Genomic DNA, 20,241 nt, shown 5'->3' with positions numbered 1-20,241 from the left:
AGCACGTAAAACTGCAAGTAGATAAATATGTAGTGCTCTGGTGTGAAGGTAAACGGCGTTTCTGTGCTCTGCTCTGGTTTTTCCAAAAGCTGCATAGTCATGCTGGCCACGTGACCTGGAAAAACTGTCTGCGGACAAACACTGGCTCCCTTGGTCAGTAAAGCGAGATGAGCGTTGCAACCCCAGAGTCGTTCGCAACTGGACTTCAACGGCCAGGGGTCCTTTACCTTTAGTAACATCTGAAACATGTTTATATCTGACTTAAAATCTCTGTTGTATAATGCATTTTTACTATGCAATGAAGGGTTAATTAAGCATTCTTAATTTATTAAGAACCCTACACAGCGTATGCTTTTATACACACTCATTCCTTTGTCACCCTTTGCTTCTCTCATAGTAATTTGTTTGCTTTTTATGTAAACAGTTGATATTATTTGTTCTTAGCAGGGAGTTCATTTCATGTTGCAGAGGGACACAGGTGGTGCTGTGGTCTAAACCGCTGAGCCTCTTGGGCTTGCTAATCGGAAGGTCAGCGGTTTGAATCCCTGCGACGGGGTGAGCTCCCATTGCTCTGTCCCAGCTCCTGCCAACCTAGCGGTTCAAAAGCATACCAGTGCAAGTAGATAAATGGGAGCTGCTGTGGTGGGAAGATAAACAGCGTTTCCGTGCGCTCTGGCTTCAGTCACGGTGTCCCATTGCGCCAAAAGTGGTTTAGTCATGCTGGCCACATGACACCATCTCCCTCTGCCTGAAGCGAGATGAGCGCCGCACCCCATTGTCACCTTTGACTGGACTTAACTGTCCAGGGGTCCTTATCTTTTACCTATTTTACCATTTCATATTCCTTTTCATTTCATGCTCAGCCTCTTTGAGTCAGGAAGTTCAAAGCTGCACCCAGCTTTCATATTGTTTATTCTGTTATCAACAGGTTGGGCACTGATTTCCTTTTGGGTGAAGACAGAGACAAAGTGGATATTGAGCAGTTCCACCTTCTCTCTATGACCCAGTAGCATTTATCCATCTTCTCCATGCAGAGGGCCTACCGCTTGCTTGTTCCTCTTGCTTTGAATGTAGCCGAAGAAACCTTTCCAAATTATTTTTAACTTGCAAGCCTGAGCTCATTCTAAGCCAGGCATCCCCAAACTTGGCCCTGCAGATGTTTTGGAGCTACAACTCCCATCATCCCTAGCTAACAGGACCAGTGGTCAGGGATGATGGGAATTGTAGTCCCAAAACATCTGGAGGACTGAGTTTGGGGATGCCTGTTCTAAGCTTTAGTCCACCTGACCTTCTCGCTGCAAGATCTTCCTTCACAATTTCCCCTTTCTTCCATTTCTTATACTTCCCCTTCTCATCTCATCTGTAAGCTGAGCCACACTGGTTTCATTAGATGCCTCCCACTTTTCTTTCTTGTTGGAATTGTCTGCCTTTTGGCCTTCAGTATTTCACCTTTCAGAAACTCCCGTCCATCTTGGACTCCCTTCTCCTTGAGTATTTCTGACCATGGGATCACACCCAGTATCTCCTTGAGCTTTTTGAAATGGACCTTCTTAAAGTCTAGAGTACATGTCTGACTACACTCAGCTTTCCCTGCCTCTGTATCATGACACCCAAGAGGACATGATCACTTCCTTCCAAGATTCCCAGTACTTCCATTTCTTCAATCAGTTCCTCCCTGTTGGTCCAAGACAGATGATCCCCTTGTTGCTTTTTCAACCTTCTGAGAAATGAAATTGTCAGTGAGGCAAAGGAGGAATTTGTGGGATCTTACATTCTGGGCAGAGTTTGAGTTTCAACAGATATTGGGGAAGTTGACAACTCTATCTCTCATTTTGAATGTTTGGTAATCTGTTCCAGAAGGCACCCAAGTCTTAGAGATCTGTCACAGACATCCACAGTAACATCACTGTAGTTTCTCTCCTATGATTTTTACCCGTATACTCTCAATCTGCCTTCCATGCCCCAGGGCATGAATTTCTTCACAAGTGCACACATCCTTTACATATAATGCTACTCCTCCCTTCCTGTTTGGTCTATTCCTTTTGAACAGGTTATATCCCTCAACTTCTACATTCCAGTCATGAATCTCATCCCACCAGGTTTCAGTAAAGCCTATTAGGTCATATTTGCCATCCTTCATTAAGAACTCAGATTTGTCTTGTTTCTCATACTCTGTTCATTAATATAGAGTCAACTGAAACCATGAGTCATTCCCTCCAGCTGCTTCCATCTTGTAGTTTCCTGCCCCTTAGCAGGTTTCTGGAGCATCACCAAGTTCCCTTTGCATCAATGATGCCATTATCCCCAGTACCAGGTATACCCCCGTCATCTGTAATACAGGCGTCGTCGTCCCCCCCTTACGCAGGGGTGTTCCTGGCCCCCGTGCACATAAACAAAAATCACTCAAGTGGGGAGCACCCTTTAAATGCCCTCTCTGCCGCTCTATCTCCAATCCATATCAAAAACACTGTATCCAAACATATTCACAACTAGAATTGAAGCTCTTGGGCTGGTAGGAGGCTGGAGGACTGGAGAGAAAGAGGCTGCTGCTGCTGTGCTACCCCACACACCAGCTGTTAGGTGGGGAGGCTGAGCAGCATAAACAAAGCCCTGCTGTGCCTCCTGTCTCTTTGGGGCTTCCTCCTCCCTCACTGATGTCCTCTTCGGGCACCAGGAAGTGTCTCTTTGAGAGTCATGAGGATTCGCCAGCTCATTCCCACCATTTCTGGGTTTGAATCAAATTACCGTATTTTTCGCCCTTTAGGACGCACTTTTTCCCCTCCAAAAAATGAAGGGGAAATGTGTGTGTGCCCTATGGGGCGAATGCAGGCTTTCGCTGAAGCCTGGAGTGCGAGAGAGGTCTCCCCTCTGACCCCTCTTGCTCTCCATGCTTCAGGAAGCTATCTGCAAGCCTTGGGAGCCCGCGGGAGTTCCCGCCAGGCTCCCAAGGCTTGCGGACAGCAGCCTGCAGCCCGAAACCTGGGGAGCGCAGCGGGGCGCACCCTGGGCTTCGGGCAGCTATCCGCAAGCCTTGGGAGCCCGCGGGAGTTCCCGCCGGGCTCCCAAGGCTTGTGGATAGCAGCCTGTTCTGGGGGCTGGGGTCGGGGGTAGCTCGGGCTTCCCCCGCCCCAGCCCCGCACCTGGGGGGGAAATATTTTTTTTTCTTTACTCCCCCCCCCCAAACTAGGTGCGCCATATGGGACCGTGTGCCCTATAGGGCGAAAAATACGGTACTTACTTATTTCCTGGTGCCATACATGCGCAATTGTGCACGGGTTGATTGTGTGTAACTGGGGGGCGCCTGTATGGTCTCCCCGATGAGGTTTGTGAGACACATTCCTGCCAACCACTGTGAGGTGCAGCCCATCTCTTGCCACAAGTCCCTCCTCAAGGAAATGGAGACCATGGTCTAAGAAGCCAAACCTTTCTTGACGCTACCACCTGTGCAGTCAGCGGTATACCGCCAGTATTTTCCTCTCCATTCTTGGGCCACGACATTCAGCAGGAAGGAGTGATGAAAAGACCACCTGTGTCCCAAGGCATTTTCATTATTATAACAGTAGGTCCCATTTGATATGCTCCTGTTGTTTTCCTTTTGCCTTTTGGGCTTCTCTAGATTATCAGTTTATATTGCAGTAATTGTATGATTTTTATTTATTTGCTTCAGTGGGTCCCAGTGTCACTAACCCATGCCTAATCATCTTCCTTTTAATATTCTTAAAACAAGATCCCCCCCCCCCAAATTCCTGGTTTTAATCATTGAAAATTATGAGGCCAGTTAGAAATTAAGAATAACTGTTGTATTTTTAATTTTGTTCAGCTTCTTAGTCTAAGCTCTTTATTGTGGATTTGTAAAGACTGGACCGCTCCTTCAGTGCTGATGAATGCAATTCCTCATATTCCTTAAGGGAGCCAATAAGCTCGTGACTCTTCCACTGTGGCAAAGCCCCCCCCCGCCATTCATTCTATGCCACTCCCACAAAATGGGGCTAATACAGCATAAAGCCAAAATCTGGGATTTCAAAAAAATGGCTTTGAAAGACCCTGAGTACTTTCATTATTGGTGAATGAAGTTTATTTTATAGTATATGAAGTAAAATGTACATGCAATGAGTCTATTCCTTCTGTTCTCTTTACAGCACTCTATTCAGTAGATACATAACCAAATTACATTTTGTTAGAGGCGCTCCAAAGCAAGCCAGGGGGACACAGACCCAGTCTTGGTTCCACTGGTGATTTCCAAAGGTGGCTTGGATCAGAATGTCGTTTGCAGTTGGGATGACATCTATAGTTACTTTTTGCCAAAATCCATCAAAACAGTTCTCTGCTCTGTGCAGATAGTCCAAATCCTACCTGCAAACTGCAGATCTGTTCCCTCTAATACTAGCCACTACTGTACTTGGGACTTGTGCACACTTCCACTTGTCTTGTGTCCAGAAAGCATGCGCTCAAGCAGTTTAGCATTTGCCCCGCTGCTTTCCCCTGGGAAACCCCACCGTTTCCCGCTGAATTGGGACAAACGGAAATTTGTGGAAAACCAAACTACAGTGGTACCTCGGTTTATGAACTTCATCTGTTCCGGAAGTCCGTTCTTAAACCGAAACCGTTCTTAAACCGAGGTGCACTTTCCCTAATGAGGCCTCCCGCCACCGGTGCCCTACCACCGTTCGGCTTCCATTCTTAGACTGAGGTAAAGTTCGCAAACCGGGACACTACTTCTGGTTTTGCGGAGTTCGTAAACCGAATAGTTCATAAACAGGGCTGTTCTTAAACCGAGGTACCACTGTATCTTCTTTTTTTCCAGTTCAGCAGTAAAGCATAAATGTTTTCCCAGGGAAAAGCAAGGCAAACAGAGATGTGGAAGAGGTCTTGCTGTGTCTGCAATGTTTTAGGTCTGGTAACGGAAAAGCCTTTCAGGTGCTAGCTGACTCATCCACCATCTTGCCTAAACAATAATCCCTCTTTGCGCACATCTTATGCTACGTAGCAGGACTCGTGTGCAGTTATTTGCCAGATGAATGTAAAAACAGCAACAGCCAAGAAGAGGTGAATTGCCTTGTTCCATCTTGTACAGCTAGGCTTCCCCGCGAAGATCACAGGCAAGGCATCATGGAGATGGCTGCCCCCCGTTCTGGTCAGCAAAGGGATGCTGCCCCTGAATAGTAAGACCCTCATTTTATCAATGGCCAACAGCTCTTCTGAGTGTCCTCAGTTTGCTTGATATGGCTCTTTTCATTTTGCAATGCCTGAACTCAACAGTGTGGGAGTAAGAAAAGCAAGTCCGACTGAAAGTGCACATAGGTTTGGTTCTGTTTCTCATTTATAATGACCTCTTTTCTGATGAGTCCCTCTAAGGAAGAGAATAACTTCCTTTCCTTGACACTTCAATGGCTAATGAGCTTGTTTCTAGGCCCAAGCGAAAGTGGGTTGCCTAAGTCGTGTGTCATTCATGGCTTGCCATGTTCCAACTGGTCAAATGACCTGAAGTTGTGAATGCCTGACTTGGGAAATGAAAGGAGTTTCGGTAGGTTTAAAAAGAAACAAACAAGATACTTGCTTTTCCTCATTTGCTGGCGAGCTCAGAAGCCATGAGGACTATATCTTAGTTAGCGAATAACTTCAGCCTTGTAGGACCTCATGTCCTGTGCTTCAAGTTCTGGTTTCTCCTGCCGCGAGAGATGCAGTGAAGAAAGGCAGCTGCCGGGTGTTTTGCTATTTTTATTGGCTTCCCTATAGATTTATGTATCACATCCTATGGCCAGGACTTCCATAAATTAGCTGTGTGTGTGTGTGTGAAGAAATCCTTCCTTTTTGAGTTGAGGAATTGATTTCATAGTGACCCAGTGTCCTAGTGTATTTAGAGAGGAGGACTTCACTCTTGACACACCATCAGTGATATGGCTAGAGTTGTGGCAGTGATCCACATTGTTAAAGCTATTGCAATATCTTTGGTTGGCTTAGGGCAGTAGAACAAACTTTTTCAGACTTTAAATGGAAGGTGGCTGAATCTAGCCTAATGTTTAAGTATCTTTACTCCACTACTGAAAGACATAGGAATAATTACTTTAACATAAAGAGAGAGCAGGTAAGACGTTTGGACAGCAAACAGGAAATAGATTTTTTTACAAGGGAATATCACCTATACTTCATCTCCAACCATTAGCGGTTGCAAGAATAGTCCTGCTGTCCCCAGAATGCACACAAGAATAAATACCCACAGGAAAATGCGATCAATGACCATGGCGACGTATTTCCAGTCATCTTGAGTCTGGAAAATAAAAATATTTTTTTATCAATTCAGGTACAACTTTTATAAACCTATTGTGGTAGTATGAAAGTTCAATACAGTATTTGTGATTTGATATAACAAAATCCACCATGTGAATTTGCTCCACGGCTGGACTGGTATTGCAGTGTTTCCTCACCAGGACCATCAGCCTGAAAAGGTTCAGAAAAGAGCAGCCAAAAGCATCGAGAGGCTGGAGCAGCCGCCTTATGGGAAAAGGCAGCGTGGGGCACTGGGAGGAAAAGCTGAGCAAGAGGCAACATGATAGAAGTGTTTCAAGTATGTGTGACATGGAGGAAGGGGGCAGGAAATGTCTCTCCCTCACAACACTCGAACCTGACATCTAACAAAGCTGAATGTTGGAAGATTCAGGACAGAGAAGAAGTTCAACTATGAACTTCTGCTCCCACAAGAGGCAGTGAAGGCTTTAAAGGAAGATTGGACAAATTCATGGGGGAGAGGGCTATGGATGGCTGCTAGCCAGGATGGCTGTGCTCTGCCTGTTCTGGATCCCAGTTGCTGGAACCCACAGGAGGGGAGAGGGCTTTTGGGCCTGGGTCCTGCTTGCAGGTTTCCAGCAGCGTCTGGTCAGCCACTGTGAGAACAGGATAGTGGGCTTGATGGGCTTGATCCAGCAAGCTCTTCCTATGTTCTTACTGTACGTAATACACAGTAAGTAGTATTACTACTACTACAACGAGTAAGTAGTAAGTAGTGTGTCATCCAAGTCAGTACATCTTGTGACAGTGAACTCCATGTGTGTGGTGGACTGAGTTGCAAGTGATAAGGGAGCCCAGACTCTGAAATGGTGAGGACGGAGGAAATAGTACTGGGCTAGGTGAACGAATAGTTTGACCTGGTACAAGATAGCTTCCTGTGGTTCCTCACCCCTGCAGTCTGATGTTTTGTTCCCTGGGTACACAGGCTTATTGCCCTGCTCTGCACCATGACTTGGGAACCTTTCACCTGACAGATGCTAATGGACTATGACTCCCATCATCCCTGACCACTGGTCCTGCTAGCTAGGGATGATGGCGGTTGTAGTCCAACAACATCTGAGGACCCAAGGTTGAGAAAGGCTGATATGGAGGGTCAAAGGTTCCCTAGCCCCGATTTAAAGTGTGGTGCATGTAGCTTGAATAATTAATAAAGTTTGCCCATACCTCCTTGGCTTCATTTTGCATTCTCATATTTTCTGCAATGTATTTAATGCTCTCGATCGCATCTCTCATTTCTGGCGATACTACCAAAGACGAAAGCAGAGCATCTACAGATTCAGAACTGGAGCTCTGGGTCAGGTTGCTGTTCACCTTGACATATTTTATATGTTGGTGTTGGTAGCAAACACAGGTTGTTTCTTGGCACGGAAGGCTGTCTTTGTAGCACCTGGTCTCTGTGCCGCCAAAGCAGTCCAAGGGAGAGAGCTCCGTGTTGTAAGACGGCTTTGAGTCCTGGCCACCATCATCTGATTCACCGGTGGGCCTGGTCATGAACATGATCCTGGGGAGAAAGTTCAGGAAGATGGTTTTCACCCACTCAGGCATGGTGTGCGTCCTTGGTGTCCTGTAGTGTACATTGAGCACAAACACCGTGATGACTATGGAGAGAGTGACAAATATCATGGTGAAGAGGAGGTACTCCCCAATCAGTGGAATCACTAGAGAGGTTGAAGGAATGGTCTCTGTTATCACCAGTAGGAAAACAGTCAAGGACAAAAGGACCGAGATGCACAGCGTCACTTTCTCACCACAGTCGGAAGGCAGATAAAACACCAACACGGTTAAGAAGGAGATCAAGAGGCATGGGATGATCATATTGATGGTGTAAAATAAGGGCAGCCGCCTGATATAAAGGGAATAGGTGATATCTGTGTACACGGCTTCACAGCAGTTGTACTTGATGTCATGTTTGTAGCCTGGTGCCTTAATGATGGCCCACTCTCCGCTCTCCCAATAGTCCTTGAGGTTCATAGTGGAGCCAACGAGAACTAAGTCAATCTCGGCTTTGTCGTAGGACCAGGAGCCAAACTTCATGGTGCAGTTCTGGTAGTCAAATGGAAAGTATGTCACGTCTATTTTACACGAGCTCTTAAAAATAGCTGGTGGCATCCAAGTCACATTCCCGGTATAATTCAACAATGCTTTGGTTTTGTCGTCCACCTGGAAGTCTCCAACAGCACTAGGGAGTGGGGGAAACAACAGACCCAAAAGTTGTGTTCTCCTCATTGTCACGTCACTTTGTGAATTCCTTTTTTTTAAATGCCCTCAAGAAAATTCAGCAGCATTTTAGTGTGAATTTCTCCTAATTTGCAAAGCAAATTTCCCCTAATATAATGCATTGTTGAGTGTTATATTCACTAATGCATTTTAACACACACTTCACCCCAGCATGTGCATTTTTGCACCTCTCATTTGGCTGGAGAACTATATTGCAAAATTTGGATAATTTTTAATGCTGAAGGTTGGCTGTGTTTCAGCTCTCACCTTGTTTCAGAAATTATTAAACTGCATTGCATTTATCCCCCACCCTCTGGAACTGTGTTCCTCCCGTTGCATGCAGTGTCTTCAGACTCCTGTTGGAACTGAAGCAGGGGGCCAAAGGCTGCCTCCCTGCAGGCAGCATCCTTGATCCTGCAGCAATTTACCTTTTAAAAACACAATACAGTGAATCGCTTGAACATAATTAGCATCAGATGTATCAGATGTTTGGGAAACGCTGCCCTGGAGGGATGGCTGTTCTGCTCAGGGTACGCACAGCCTCTTTCTTGATGCCTCCTAATGTATATTGATGGGATTCAATTAGTGCCCCAATGTAGCAATTACAGTCATACCTCGGGTTACAGATGTTTCAGGTTGCGGACCGCCGAAACCCGGAAGTACCGGAATGGGTTACTTCCGGGTTTCGGTGGTTGCGCATGCGCAGAAGCGCTAAATCGCGCTTTGCGCATGCGCAGAATTGCAACCTGCATGTGCGCAGACGCGCCACTGCGGGTTGTAAACGTGCATCCCACATGGATCACGTTCGCAACCTGAGCGTCGGCTGTATTGTTCTTTACTGTTATTGGAAGCTACCAGATTAGAAATGTAATGCTACCTCTGCCATACTCTGTTCCAAGTTCATTACACATTTCATTTCTTCAGTTCAGTAGAAGACACCATGTTAGAGAAACAATGGAAGGGAAAGGGGGGCATTGAGATTCATCTACAGGAATCCTAGAGTTGGAAGGGATCCCAATAGTCATGCAGTCAAGCCCCCTGCAATGCTGGAGTTACAAACTAAAGCAACCATGACAGACGACCATCCAACCTCTCTATGTCTGGACTGCTTAGGTTGTGCCAGTCCATAACACAGACACACTACTGAGACAAGAAAGTCTGATGTGGGTTGGATTTGTCCAATATAAGAAGAAAAGGCTAGCAAGGGAGTGGATTCAGATGATCACTTTGCTGCTTCTGATTTTGACTTTTGCAAGCAGCTTGTAGTGAAGCCCTTCTAGTGGCCCTTGTGTGATTGCGACTTAGTTGAGTCAGATATCCTGTGCTATGGTCCCTGGAAAGTCTGATGATCCCTGAGATTTGTGAAATGGCAAGAAATTGCAAAAGGGGTGGTGGTGCACAAAATTACTTCATGAAGGAGAAAAGGTAATACCAAGGCTTGGTCTGGAAACCTTGCCTGATGAGGAATGGTTGAGAGAGTTGGGAACGTTTAGCCTGGAGAAGATGAGAATGAGAGGGATATGATAGCCATCTTCAAACATCTAAAAGGCTGTTGCATAGAAGAGGGAGCAAGCTTGTTTTCTGCTGCTCTGGAGGTTAGGAACCAGACCAATTGATTCAACTGACAAGAGACTCCAGCTAAACATTAGGAAGAACTTTGGGAGGTTGAGGGCTGTTCCACAGTGGAGCAAATTCCCTTGGAAGGTGGTGGGCTCTCCTTCCTTGGAGGTGTATAAGCAGAGGTCACATGGCCATCTGTCCTGGATGCTTGAGTTGAGATTCCTGTACTGCAAGCGGTTGAACTAAATGACTCTTGGGGTCCCTTCCAACTCTATGGTTCTATGTTTAAGGATGCATTTACTCTTTTGAGAAATAGCATGAGCAGGTTATATGGGGATTCCTTCCTGTCCAAATGGGCATTTAACAGGGAGAGTGCTGTGCCTTGGGATAAGAACCCGTGTTTTGCTTGTGGATGCTCTTGGGTCTCTAGTTATGTGGGTCTTAGGTAACGAGCCACTCCTAGTCAGAGTACTGGGCTGGACAAGAGACCAATGATGTTACTCAGTCTAAACCAGTGCCAGATGTTCAGTGTAAACCAGAGACTGGGAATCTGTGGTTCTCTAGATCAGGCATCGGCAAACTCTGGCCCTTCAGATGTTTTGGAACTACAACTCCCATGATCCTAGCTAACAGGACCAGTGGTCAGGGATGATGGGAATTGTAGTCTCAAAAAATATCTGGAGGGCTGGAGTTTGCCTATGCCTGCTCTAGATGATGATGGACTACAACTTCATCCACCCAGTGGCCATGCTGGTGGGACACAGCTTCCATACCATGGATTTTACTACACCTTTGGAAAGGGAAAGATGCTAAAACATAAAGTAATCTTTTAAGAATAGACCAGACTGTATAATCTTACTTGTTATATAGCACAATATCTGGCTTCCAGATCTTCTGCGATGGCACTCGAATAAACTGAACACCTCCATACTTCTCTGGATTCCATTTCAGCTTGTAATCGTTCCACATCTAATCAATGAAGAAGAAGAGAAATCAAGTGGTATTTTAGAATTTTCCCACAACTTCCTATTATAGCTTATTCATTCATTCATTCATTTTATTCATTCATTCATTTAGTGTGTTTATGTGTCTCAGTACAACTTACAAAATAAAACCAGAAGGAAAAGAAAGAAATGGGAAAATCAAATGTAAAAACAACACTAAAATTAGACCCAAAGTGCTCATCCATCTATCTGTCTGTCTGTCTGTCTGTCTGTCTACGATGCTGGGAACCATAGTTTATTCCTTGCAGAGCTATGATTCCCAACACCCTTATCAAACTACAGTTCTCAGGATGCTTTGGGGGAAGCCATGTTCTTTAAATGTGGTGTGGATGTGAGCTTTCTCTCTCTCTTTTTTTTATATGATATTTATTGAAATTTCAGAAAAAAGAATTACACAAAAACAAGAAGTAAAAATACAAAAAAAGTACAAAATACAGAATAAAAGAATAAAAGACACTTAAAAAGGAAAAAAAAAGAAAAATAGATCAATCTTTCCTTAGCTTAGATTCATATCCTTGTTTCCCTGACCTCCTCATACCTCCCTTTTTTGTATTCCAGTTCAATTAGTTAAGTCAGCAATTTCTTTCCCTCTTTGTTTCCTCATAATCCTTTAATTTAATATACTGTAACTTTAAATTTTCATCTGTTATCAATCCTTTTTCACATACACCTTTATGGCATTACTGCTTAAACCACCTAGCTTCATTCCAACATCATTCTAACATTCATTAATTTTGCAATATTTCTGTAAATAGTCTTTAAATTTCTTCCAATCTTCTTCCACCGACTCTTCTCCCTGGTCTCGGATTCTGCCAGTCATTTCCGTCAATTCCATGTAATCCATCACCTTCATCTGCCATTCTTCCAGAGTGGGTAGGTCTTGTGTCTTCCAATACTTTGCAATAAGTATTCTTGCTGCTGTTGTAGCATACATAAAGAAAGTTCTATCCTTCTTTAACACCAGTTGGCCGACTATGCCCAGGAGAAAGGCCTCTGGTTTCTTCAAGAAGATATATTTAAATACCTTTTTCAATTCATTATATATCATCTCCCAGAAAGCCTTAATCCTTGGGCATGTCCACCAGTGGTGAAAGAATGTACCTTCAGTTTCTTTACATTTCCAACATTTGTTATCGGGCAAATGATAGATTTTTGCAAGCTTGACTGGTGTCATGTACCACCTGTATATCATTTTCATAATATTCTCTCTTAAGGCATTGCATGCCGTGAACTTCATACCTGTGGTCCATAGCTGTTCCCAGTCAGCCATCATTATGTTATGTCCAACATCTTGTGCCCATTTAATCATAGCAGATTTCACCGTTTCATCCTGAGTATTCCATTTCAACAGCAAGTTATACATCTTAGACAAAATCTTACTTTTGGGTTCTAATAGTTCTGTTTCTAATTTTGATTTTTCCACCTGGAAGCCAATTTTCTTATCCAAATTATATGCCTCCATTATCTGATAATAATGAAGCCAGTCTTGCACTTTGTTTTTTAATTTCTCAAAACTCTGCAGTTTCAGTCTATCTCCCTCTTGTTCCAGAATTTCCCAATATTTCGGCCATTTGACCTCCATATTGAGCTTTTTCAGTGCTTTCGCTTCCATCGGTGACAGCCACCTTGGGGTTTTGTTTTCCAATAAATCCTTATATCTTATCCAAACATTAAACAATGCTTTCCAATGTGAGCTTTCTCTTCCTTCTGCACAAACACACCCCACATTCTATCCCTGATAAGCTGTGGGAATTGTCTTTTTGTACATCTGCAAACCTCACAACACGCCCCCCCCCTCATTCCCCTCTTAATTCCCCCTTCTGCAAGGGTGATGCTGTTTTGGCTGCCTAAGAAAAGCGTTTGCAGGGTAAACATCAGAAATGCAAGGAATGATGGGTCACCTTGAGCGATCAAAAGCCCCACATTTTCCAGTGGCTGGCTAAATCTGCCTCATAATGTAGGGTTGCCATATGTCCGGAATTTCCTGGACATTGCCAGGATTTGGCTGTCAGAAACGGAAATCGCTTAAATGTCTGGGAAAATCTGGATGCAACCCATGTCAGAAGTGTAGATTTTGGTGAATTTCCTTAAAAGTAGATCTTGGGATGGGGGAAAAAGCTCAATGTCTTGTGTCTGGATTTTCACTTTTTGAAATATGGCACCCCTAGATGATGTTATAAAACGGGGGGGGGGTCTATAGTTTAGGATTTGCTCTCCATTTTCTGTTTTCTCAAAGGGGAGGGCACCCAATGAGATAGATCTCTGAATTCCTCACACCATTTCTGTGGGATTTCTTCATTCCCCAGGATGCTGTTATGATTTATTTAATGCCAACAAGACAGACAACCACTAGGTGGCAGCAGAGCATAAAAGGTGTTTCCTGTTTCTGACTCTGGCTGTAGCCTTCGGGGTTTCCTTCTTCAATGGGTTCCTTGAACACACAGGTGTATCATCATCATGTATGTATGTATGTATGTATGTATGTATGTATGTCTGTATGTACTGCACTTCCTATCTCTTCCCCTTCCCCAGCTATCCCCCCAATATAGGACACTAAACTACAATTTTCCGCACCCTTAACACTACAGTTCCCAGGTTTCTTTGGGGGAAGCTATGTGCTTTCAATGGTATGTGTGCAATCTACATATATAACTGAAAATACTTCCAATGCTTTTTGGTTTTTTTTTTACAAAAATCCTAAAGCGTTCCTTCTGTGGTAGGGGCGGGGGTTTTTTTTGGGGGGGGGGAGGTGTTACTTACATGTCTCAGCCATAAATTAGTCTCCATAATCTGGTTCACTTCGTCCTGGGAAAAGAAAAGTCATAGCTGCGTTTGAAACCCCTCATCCAAGTTACATTCCCGGTGTAATTCAACAATGCTTTGGTTTTGTCGTCCGCCTGGAAGTCTCTGGGGATGGAGAGGGGCTCAGCCGTTTTTCTTGAGCTGGCTGGAGGGTTGCTCTGCAACTCGGGGGGGAATGGCACAGATGGGTTCCTTCACTTTCAGGTCAGTTATTACTATGACCATTATTAATAATAATCCGCTCTTCACTCCAAGGCAGGTTGAAACATTAAAACGCAACATTAAAAACATTTTTTTTTAAAAAAACTTACAGCCATAAAAATAAGGTGGATCCTAAAAACACAGACCTCAAGTGTCAAAAGCAAGGGAAGGCACCAGACGACCCTCTGTGGGGCATACACAGCTTAGGGGCCACCACGGAGAAGACCCTCCACTCCCCAAAATAACCCTGAGGGGGAAGGAACTACCAGGAGGGCCCCCTCTGCTGACCCCAGTACCTGAGGGTTTAAAGGGAAGGAAGAGGCTTCCAGGTATTTGGGGCCTGAGTTGCTTAGGGGTTTGAGCACCAGAGTGAGTACCTTGAAAAGGGCTCGAAAATGAACTGGCATCCAGTGCAGTTGTTTCAAAATAGGTTATATCATATGATCTGAGTAGAACCCCAGCCAAGTCTTCCCCCTCCTGCCCCTGTTCACAGCTTCTGTACTACCCCCCCCCCAAAAAAAAAGAATGCTGGGCCAGTGGAAAGTGGCTGGGCTCTCCCCTGAACCCGTTTGCAGTTCACATCCCATCCATTCACCAGAATTTTCGACTTCCAGTGTTGAATGGCAACCTGACACAAACGGATTATTTCAGCAACTGAACTGGGACAAAAAATACAGTCTCTGGTCCAGCTTTTGCCAACCCAGCGCCCTCTGGGTGGTTTATTTATTTAATTGGTTACTGCCTCTTCCCATTTCACCCCACAACATCCCTGTGAAGTAGGTGAGACTGAGATACGGTGACTGGCCCAAAGTCACCCGGTGAGCTTCATGGCCAAGATGGGATTTGGACCCGGGTCTTCCAGGTTCCAGGACTCTAACCACTATACCACACTGGCTCCCAGTCTGCCCGTCAGCTGTAAAAGTCTGAAAACAACCGGAAGGCATCAAGGCTTCTCTCGCAGCCTACTCACCACCTTTACGAGTTGCGATAGGGACACCTCGAACGAAATCATGACCGGGTCAGACACATTCTCCACAGGCCTGATGATGTTGTTGTAATTGGCAAATAGCTCATTGTAGAGTCGGTGTTCAGCTTCAAAACAATGGCAACCTAAAAGAGGGCAGGGTTGGAGCACATACAAACCTCATGACATTTGGCCTGGATTTCTGAAACATTCTTGGCTTGGTCAGAGTAGGGCTGCCATACGTCTGGAATTGCTGGGACAGAGCTGGGATTCACCCATCGAAAATGGCATCTGGGCGGAATTTTCAAAAGTCGGTTAAAAATGTCCAGGGAAACCCAGGTATATGGCAGCCCATATTGGAAGTGTTGATTTTGGGGCAAATTTCCTAAAAAAATAGCTTCAAAACTTTTCAATTTTTGAAATATGGCAACCCTAGCAGAGTCCTTCCCATAATCTACTACAGAACCTTAAGAATATAAGAACCTGTGAAGAGCCATGGGACCCTCTCCAGTCCAGCACCCTGTCCTCATGGTGGCCAGCCAGATTCCAAGCAGAAATCAGGAGCAAGAGCCCTCACTCTCCTGCAGCTTCCAGAAACGCATTTGGTGGCAGGACAGAGCATCCTTGCAACTGAAAGTGCTGGGGATTGGAGCTGGAACATTCTGGATGCAAAGGGCTTCCTTTACCCCTGTCCCTTCCTCTGTCCAAGAAGGGGACAGAACAAAGGGACAGAACTGACATCATCACCATCATTATTCATTGAATTTGCTAGTCTCTGTATCTTGCCCGGGGCAAATTGCAAGCGACTAACCACACAGGCAACCTCCATAGATATAAAACCAAGGGGAAAAAGAAATACATTGAAAACTTCCGACCCACTTCTCAAAGGTCCCAGATAGTGAAAGCCCAAAGGCTTGGTTGTGGAGGAAATGGTCCGTGGTGGAACAGTCTACCTCTGAAGGTGCTGAGCTCTCTTGCATTGAAGGTTTTTAAACAGAGGTTGGGTGTCTGTCTGCCAGGGATTCTCTAGCTCGAATTTCTGCATTGCAGGGGGTTGGACTAGATGACCCTTGGCGTCACCTTCCAACTCCACAATTCTATGATTTCCGGTGAAAAATTAAATAACAAGCCATGACCCTTCTGCAACTGCCCTCATTAGTGTGCCTCCTCCTCCACCAACAAACTCCATGGACACAGAAGACAGGCAGCTAACCAGAGAAAGTAGCCTGGGATTTATTATTTAGATGGAGAGATACCCAATTTAATTTACTTGGTCCCATGCAGTTACAGAAGAATGGCATTGGATGTGGTGGGTTTAAGCAGTATAATGCGTATATCTAGCCAGCAGTGGGGATGCAATGAGTTTGGAAACATTAAAGCTGAGTTTGTAGAGTTTCCCCTTTCCTTTCCTTTCCTTTCCTTTCCTTTCCTTTCCTAAATTAAATCATGGAAAGTGCTGTTGATTTACTTGTTCCGAATATTGTCAACAGCTACTGACCTCACAAAAGCAACTTTGCTGAATTGCATTCTGTAAGCTAAAATGTGCCTTTTAGTGGGGATGTAATGAGAATCATTGGACACAGCCCGTGTTTGTCCAAGACTTGATGTTTCTTGGGGGGGGGGTATTTTTATTTTATAAAGTGATTAAAGCATGTTAGAGTATGCCATATCAAATTAACATTTGACACAATTCACAGAAATCCATTATAATTAACCACAACGAACTGCATTAATTCATACAGCATGAACAAAGTGCATCTGCGTATTCCTGCAGGGTCTCTTCCAACTACAATTCTAAGATTATAAAAATACAGTGGTTGCTTGTCAATACTGAAGATGCTCTACTACCAAAATTAATTCTAGATACATATTCTCAGCCACTAACTATTTAAAAACTCAGAACTACTGCTACTGTTTTAATTTTTTTTCTAAAATCTCTGCAGTTAAAACCATGCACCTGTGCATATGGGCACTGGCTTATTTATTTTAGTAGAGGAGACTCCTTCCTACAAAAAAAAAGTGTGAGTGAGCTAAGATCATGTTAGTATCCTGGGGTTTACAGTCATAAATGAAAGCAATTCATGGAGGAAGCTAAAGAAATATCTGCAGCATCACCCCCTCAAAAGAAATATATATATACTCCCCCCCCCCCCCGGAGTTCAAACGCTCTATACTGAATATTTTCTATTAAGGCTAAAACAAAAGATTGATCAAAATGCTCGTGGCATGTGTAAATCATGTTCTGATGGTAGAACTGATCAACACTGTTTTGTGGCCGGGGGCTGTGCGTGAGCATGCACAGATTCTTCTGAGCACAGGGATGTGGCTGGTTTTCCTCTGCGACAGCCCCTTTGCCCCATGAACTGCTGTTCCAAAGTGCATGGGGGGGTCATGGATTTTGTATTATCTTCACACCACTGTTAAAATTTCTGCGATGTGTTCTAACCATTTCGTATTGCTTGCTATGATTTGTTAAAAATATTTTGAAACGTTTCTAGCCAAGGGCGCACCATTGATAGACATGGCAACAGAACCTCTTAAAACAAATTCCCCACATTTGAAACATGAGCAGAAATGCAGAGGAACATAATATGCTGTGCAAAGACGGTAGATCAAAGCAGACTTACAGAGGTACAACAATGTTTGCTACCATCTTGGATTAGAGAAAAACAGGGGCACGCTTTGTTTTGCTCTCTCTTCAAACCAACACAATTTAGGGGCTGCTCAAAATGCAATGCAGACTCTGGACTCCCATTTGCAAAGGTGGTTGTGCTCCTCTGAGCACGTGCAGTTTGGTTGTGATTCTATGTTCAGTCAACCAAGTAACAAAGCACAATTTATTTATGGTTGGACAGACCTGTGGATTTAACAGGCCATCCTAGGAATGGGTGGGTTGCCTATAATCTACTTTGAAAGCCATCTATTTTTGCACATCTAATGTTTTGCTTCAAAATCTCGCCTTTGTGAAAATCTGCCACATATCCCCTCAATCAACAGCTACTCAACAGCAGAACAGAAATTTGAAAGCTCATACTACATTTGTTTGGAGAGTTTCACTCCTTGTATATATTCCAGGAGAAAGGAAAACAGACATGCTCCCAACTGGTCAATAAAAACAGCATGAATTTTTATCCTCAGGTACATTTTACATATTGCAGACATGTAACATTCAGTGCTCCAAACGTTCAGGCTGTACAAGGTTTAAAATATTTCATTGGTTTGCTTGGGAAAGTGATATTTCCTTACAAAAAGAGGGAAATTACTAATTCTGAGTTAATTTATATATAACTTTAAGTCCTTCAGAGATAACCTCTTAAGTGAGACAACCTGGAACATTAGCATTTTAGATTGTTTATTAAAAAAAACCCCAGCCCTTATTTTCATGTACGATTTCATTGGCATAAATATGAAGTTTTCATATGGCTTCTTTTGTTCTCTCGCCTCCCGCCTCTCCTAGTTGGCTTGTTCTCCTCTTGAGTTTTCCCTCTTTCCAGCACCCACCACTCTGATAAAGATGACCCCACCCTCCCTGCTACCAAAACAAGCTTAAAGGCTGAGTTTGTCAGAGGTTAAGTCACTTCTCTCCCATATATTCTGCAGGGTGAGGATGTCACCATTTCTGGCCTTACCACATTGTCAAACTGGAACACACACAACGCATTCCCCTGGGAAATTACAAGAAATGTATGGCCTTCCCAATCAACCATTTTGCTTCTTCAAAGGAGAGATAAAAAAAGAATAATCCAGCTGCACAACCCTCCAGAATGAAAAAGAATCTTACATTACGGATTCCCAAACCCAACTTCAGGTTCTATTGAAATCCATAAGTGTATTCTACCCTTTGCAATTACCCCACCCTCAATCCGTTCCCCTAGCCGTCCACAGTCACTCACCTTTAAGGAAAGGGAAAAGAGCCACCGGCAGGAGCAGCTCCAGCATCCTCTCCACTCGGCAACAGAGCCTGCCGGAGACAGAAGCAGCTGGGCAGCTTTGCACAGACGCCTTGCAAAATAAGACAGCCTGGATTCTGACAGATGCAGCCAGGAGCAGTGGGTTGCCAGCAGGGCCCTGAACCTACCGTTCCGTGCTTGGAAGCTCGCTCTATAACCACAGCCCTGCCCCTTTCCTGGCTGCCCACACCAAGATAGGGGAATTGTCAAGTCAAATAGGTGCAGCTACAGCAAGCATGAAAACCTCCTCATCCGCTGATGTGCTCATGCATAAGCAAAGCTGATAACCTGATAACCATAGTTAAGAGCTTTTGCACTTGGCCATGCAGGGAAGATCGGAACCTTACTCCAAATTTCATGCCACGCTATTTCAGACAAGTCCAAGTTAATGAAAATGGGATAATTGAATTTGTGCATGGAACGGATATTGACAAGTCTTGAGTTTGCATGTCATTAAAAGCAGCACTTTGGAGCTGAGCTGGTAGTCAGGCACCATTAATGAATTAGCTAACACAGTTCTTAGATGTTTATGGATTTTTCTTAATGACCGCGACAGAAACGGAGGAGGTGTATGAGAGAGAGGAATTTAGGCTCTGTGCTTGTACGCTATGGCTTTAATGTACATTCAAAGCACTTTTTTCCTGCAAAGAATTCTGGGCACTGTAGTTTGTTAAGGATGGCTGCGAATTTGAACTCTGTAAGGGGTAAACTACAGTGCCCAGAATTCTCTGAGGGGAAGAAAGTGCTTTGAATGTTCTTTAAAATTATGGTCCGTACACTCCTCAGGAGTCACAGTTATTCCTAGATGTGCTGCAGGACCCATTTTGTTACTATGTAACTGTTGTTGTTTAGTCGTTTAGTCGTGTCCGACTCTTTGTGACCCCCTGGACCAGAGGCACTCCTGTCTTCCACTGCCTCCCGCAGTTTGGTCAGAGTCATGCTGGTAGCTTCGAGAACACTGTCCAACCATTTCGTCCTCCGTCGTCCCCTTCTTCTTGTGCCCTCCATCTTTCCCAACATCAGGGTCTTTTCCAGGGAGTCTTCTCTTCTCATGAGGTGGCCAAAGTATTGGAGCCTCAGCTTCAGGATCTGTCCTTCCAGTGAGCACTCAGGGCTGATTTCCTGAAGAATGGATACATTTGATCTTCTTGCAGTCCATGGGACTCTCAAGAGTCTCCTCCAGCACCAGAATTCAAAAGAATCAATTCTTTGGCGATCAGCCTTCTTTATGGTCCAGGTCTCACTTCCATACACCACT

At 44.4% G+C, this 20,241-nt stretch overlaps 1 protein-coding gene across 2 annotated transcripts; it reads right to left on the bottom strand.

Moving 5' to 3' along the window:
- Positions 1-2,953: 2,953 nt before the first annotated feature.
- CHRNA3 (cholinergic receptor nicotinic alpha 3 subunit) lies at positions 2,954-19,237 on the bottom strand. 2 transcript variants are annotated; one of them, XM_081021425.1, is made up of 6 exons: positions 18,927-19,237; positions 15,040-15,179; positions 13,827-13,871; positions 10,922-11,031; positions 7,450-8,464; positions 2,954-6,268 (listed from the first exon to the last, which is right to left on the bottom strand). In XM_081021425.1, exons 1-6 carry the CDS (start codon positions 18,970-18,972, stop codon positions 6,140-6,142), a joined length of 1,485 nt encoding a protein of 494 aa, XP_080877551.1. In that variant the 5' UTR covers positions 18,973-19,237; the 3' UTR covers positions 2,954-6,139. The 2 variants fall into 2 exon arrangements, with proteins under 2 accessions (XP_080877551.1, XP_080877552.1); XM_081021426.1 differs by having other exon boundaries at positions 15,043-15,179.
- Between the last annotated feature and the right edge of the window lie 1,004 nt (positions 19,238-20,241).

This window comes from Podarcis pityusensis (assembly GCF_964106645.2).
Source record: "Podarcis pityusensis genome assembly, chromosome: 9".
NCBI classification, from domain to species: Eukaryota; Metazoa; Chordata; class Lepidosauria; order Squamata; family Lacertidae; genus Podarcis; species Podarcis pityusensis.
This window is presented reverse-complemented; position numbering and strand designations above follow the sequence as displayed.

Bases quoted from the DNA above. Each gene is read 5' to 3' on its own strand.
- CHRNA3 (XM_081021425.1), bottom strand. From the start codon at position 18,972: ATGCTGGAGCTGCTCCTGCCGGTGGCTCTTTTCCCTTTCCTTAAAG. The intron at 13,872-15,039 runs GTGAGTAGGCTG...TTCTTTTCCCAG, and splicing joins TATCGCAACTCGTAAAGGTG to GACGAAGTGAACCAGATTAT. The intron at 8,465-10,921 runs GTAAGATTATAC...CCCACTCCCTAG, and splicing joins GATATTGTGCTATATAACAA to TGCTGTTGGAGACTTCCAGG.